The sequence below is a fragment of the Rattus rattus genome, chromosome 13, assembly GCF_011064425.1.
Source record: "Rattus rattus isolate New Zealand chromosome 13, Rrattus_CSIRO_v1, whole genome shotgun sequence".
Taxonomy (NCBI): Eukaryota; Metazoa; Chordata; class Mammalia; order Rodentia; family Muridae; genus Rattus; species Rattus rattus.
The window spans coordinates 19,833,740-19,836,239 of NC_046166.1; the positions used below are offsets into that span (position 1 = coordinate 19,833,740).

Here is a 2,500-nt window from a genome sequence, read left to right on the forward strand (position 1 = left end):
GTGAACAGAACTAACAAGGTCCCTGTTGAGTGCAGTGGTCAGTGGTGGAGACAGACAGGACCCACTCTCACTCACATGTGGATGCGCGCAACGTTGATGTCAAAGTACACACAGCAGCTGAACAATGGCTCAGGGGGAAAGCTGCCTGACCTGGCAGCCCAAGTTCCAGTCCTAGGGCCCGCAGGGTGAAAGGTACACTCTTCTTCTGACTCTGCATCTGCATGCACGCGCACACACACAGACACAGACACACACACAGACGCACACACACACACAGACACACGCACACACACAGTGTAAAAGTAATTTATAAAACAAAGGTGGAGAGAATAGTGGTAGGCACAGTTGGGAAGGAAGAAAAGGGTGCAGGGTGCAGGGAGGCAGGGGACGGGGACAGGGGACAGGTCTTACTTCCCTTCTCTACCCACAGTGAGGAGTGAATACTTAACTGCTGCAAGCAGAGAGTCGTCTTCGGAAACCGCCAGGAACCCCACAGCTTCTGGAAGCTTCTCCAGCAGCCTGTCTTCCCCAGCATGCACCTGTACAGGGCAAGGCGAGCGTCAGGCCGGCACGCAGCTGTGGGCTTCTGAGCTGGGATGTGACTTGCTCCCACAACTGGCTAGTAAACAAGGGGTGACGGCAGGGACCCCCTCCAGGAGTGACGGGCTGAAGTGCGTGTGGAATTGTCTGCACAGCCTGAGGTAACCACTGTCCTGCACAGTGACGAGCATGTGCTTGTCACGGGGCAGCTGTCTGAAGGAACCTCAGAGCGCGGTGAGATAGGCATGTGTTGGGAATAAACTAGACCAGGTGGTCCCGGCCCCAAAGAGGTGGAGGCGGGAGACTCAGGAGTTCAAAGTCATTAAGCTACACAGAGAGTTGAGGCCAGCCTGGGGCTACATGAGACCGTGTCTCAAAATTAGCTGACTGACGTCACCTGCACCTACTGTTTGGAATTTCAGCTCTCCCAACAGTGGGCAAACCTTTTTCTTCTCTCTTCCTTTCTTTCTCTTTACATGTATTTTTACTTTGAGACAGGATCTCACTGTAGCCTTGGCTATCCCGGAACTCACAGTGTTAGGATTACAGGTTGTACCGCCATGCCCAGTTCCTTATCTAACCTCTTGCTGTAGTGCCAGACACGTCCCCTGTTCCAGACACAACTATGTGCCCTTATGTGTTGACCTCTCCACACCCAGGGTGCTAGGCTGTAACACGAAGGGGAGCGGGGACCCCCTAAACACTGTTCCAACCCACACAACTTGAGGAAGAAGGGTTGGTCTTGGCTTCCAGCCTCAGGTCGCCCCACCCCAATCGGGAAGGCATGGCTGCTTGGATGGTGCTCATGGGTCATGGGTTGGTATCTTCTTGGTAAAGACCAGAACCAGACGTAACCACGCCTTCCAGCCCTACTCCCAGTGACAATCTGTAGCTATGTCCAACATGTGGAAGGTTCTGCTACCTTGCAACGCAGCTCCCAAGTGCAGCTGGGGAGAAAGGGTTTAACAACATGGGCCCATGGAGTGGCGGGGACTAGTCACAACGAATCCACAGTATGGAACAGAGACTGCTACCAGTCCTGCCGTGGGGCAGTTCTGTGGTGACTGTTCATGGGGCCCTCAGCAGTAGGGACAAAGAATTTCTCTTATGTGTGTGTGCGGGTGCCCTCAGAAGACAGAAGAGGGTGCTGGGTTCGCTGGAGCTCAGGAGGTGGAGAACCTCCCAGTGTGGGTTCTGGGAATTGAACTCAGGGCCTCTGCAGGAGCAGCAAGCCGCTCTTAACCGCATCTCCAGACTTCGTGTTGATTTTAATGTGAGCCTGACAGACTGAAGAGACCAGGGAGGAGCATCAGTCACGGTTATCTGGATCAGCCACCATGTAGGTACTAGAAACTGAATCTGGGTTCTGTGCAACATCTCGTGCTCTCCCCTGCAGAGTCGCCTCCCCGGCCCCTCGAGTTAGGGCCTCCCACCAAATCTGGAGCTCAGTGACTCCACTAGACTGCGCGGCCAGGATGCCCCAGGGACCCTCCTGACTCTGCCTCCCCATAGCCAGAATACACATGTGGGGCCCACAAGTCAAGGTTTAATGGGTGCTAGACATCTGAGCTCAGGTCCTTGTGCTTGAGTGGCTGAGCCCTCCACCAGTCGGTGAGGAAGCCATTTACCAGGGCGACGGAGCCGCCGCTGAAGCCAACGACCAGCCTTGCCCGAGTCTGGATGGAGACGGCACAGGTGGGTGTCTCTTCTTTGACGCTGCACAGCTGGTGTTTCTCCTGCAGTTTTCCCACAGCTGAGCTCCACAGACTGACCTGGCCGCCCTCGGTCAGGGCAAGCAGCAAACCCTGGGCAGCCCACAGAGCCACACAGAGCCAGGGATCAGATGCATCTCCGGTGATACAGAAAACCAGCTTCGAAGTTTCCAGGTTCCACACGCTGATCTAGTGAGGTCAGGAAGAGCAAGAGAAACATCGCCGTCACCGGGAGACAGGGGCTGGGA

At 55.3% G+C, this 2,500-nt stretch overlaps 1 protein-coding gene across 1 annotated transcript in view; it reads right to left on the bottom strand.

Annotated features, from left to right (window-relative positions):
• Nucleotides 1–2,500, bottom strand: part of Nwd1 (NACHT and WD repeat domain containing 1) — a 47,181-nt gene that overhangs the window by 11,428 nt on the left and 33,253 nt on the right. Inside the window, exons 10-11 of the mRNA XM_032919049.1 lie at nucleotides 2,169–2,441; nucleotides 450–539 (exon numbers count right to left, since the gene is read on the bottom strand). Of these exons, the coding sequence (XP_032774940.1) occupies nucleotides 450–539; nucleotides 2,169–2,441 (363 nt within the window). The remainder of the gene's footprint in view (nucleotides 1–449; nucleotides 540–2,168; nucleotides 2,442–2,500) is intronic.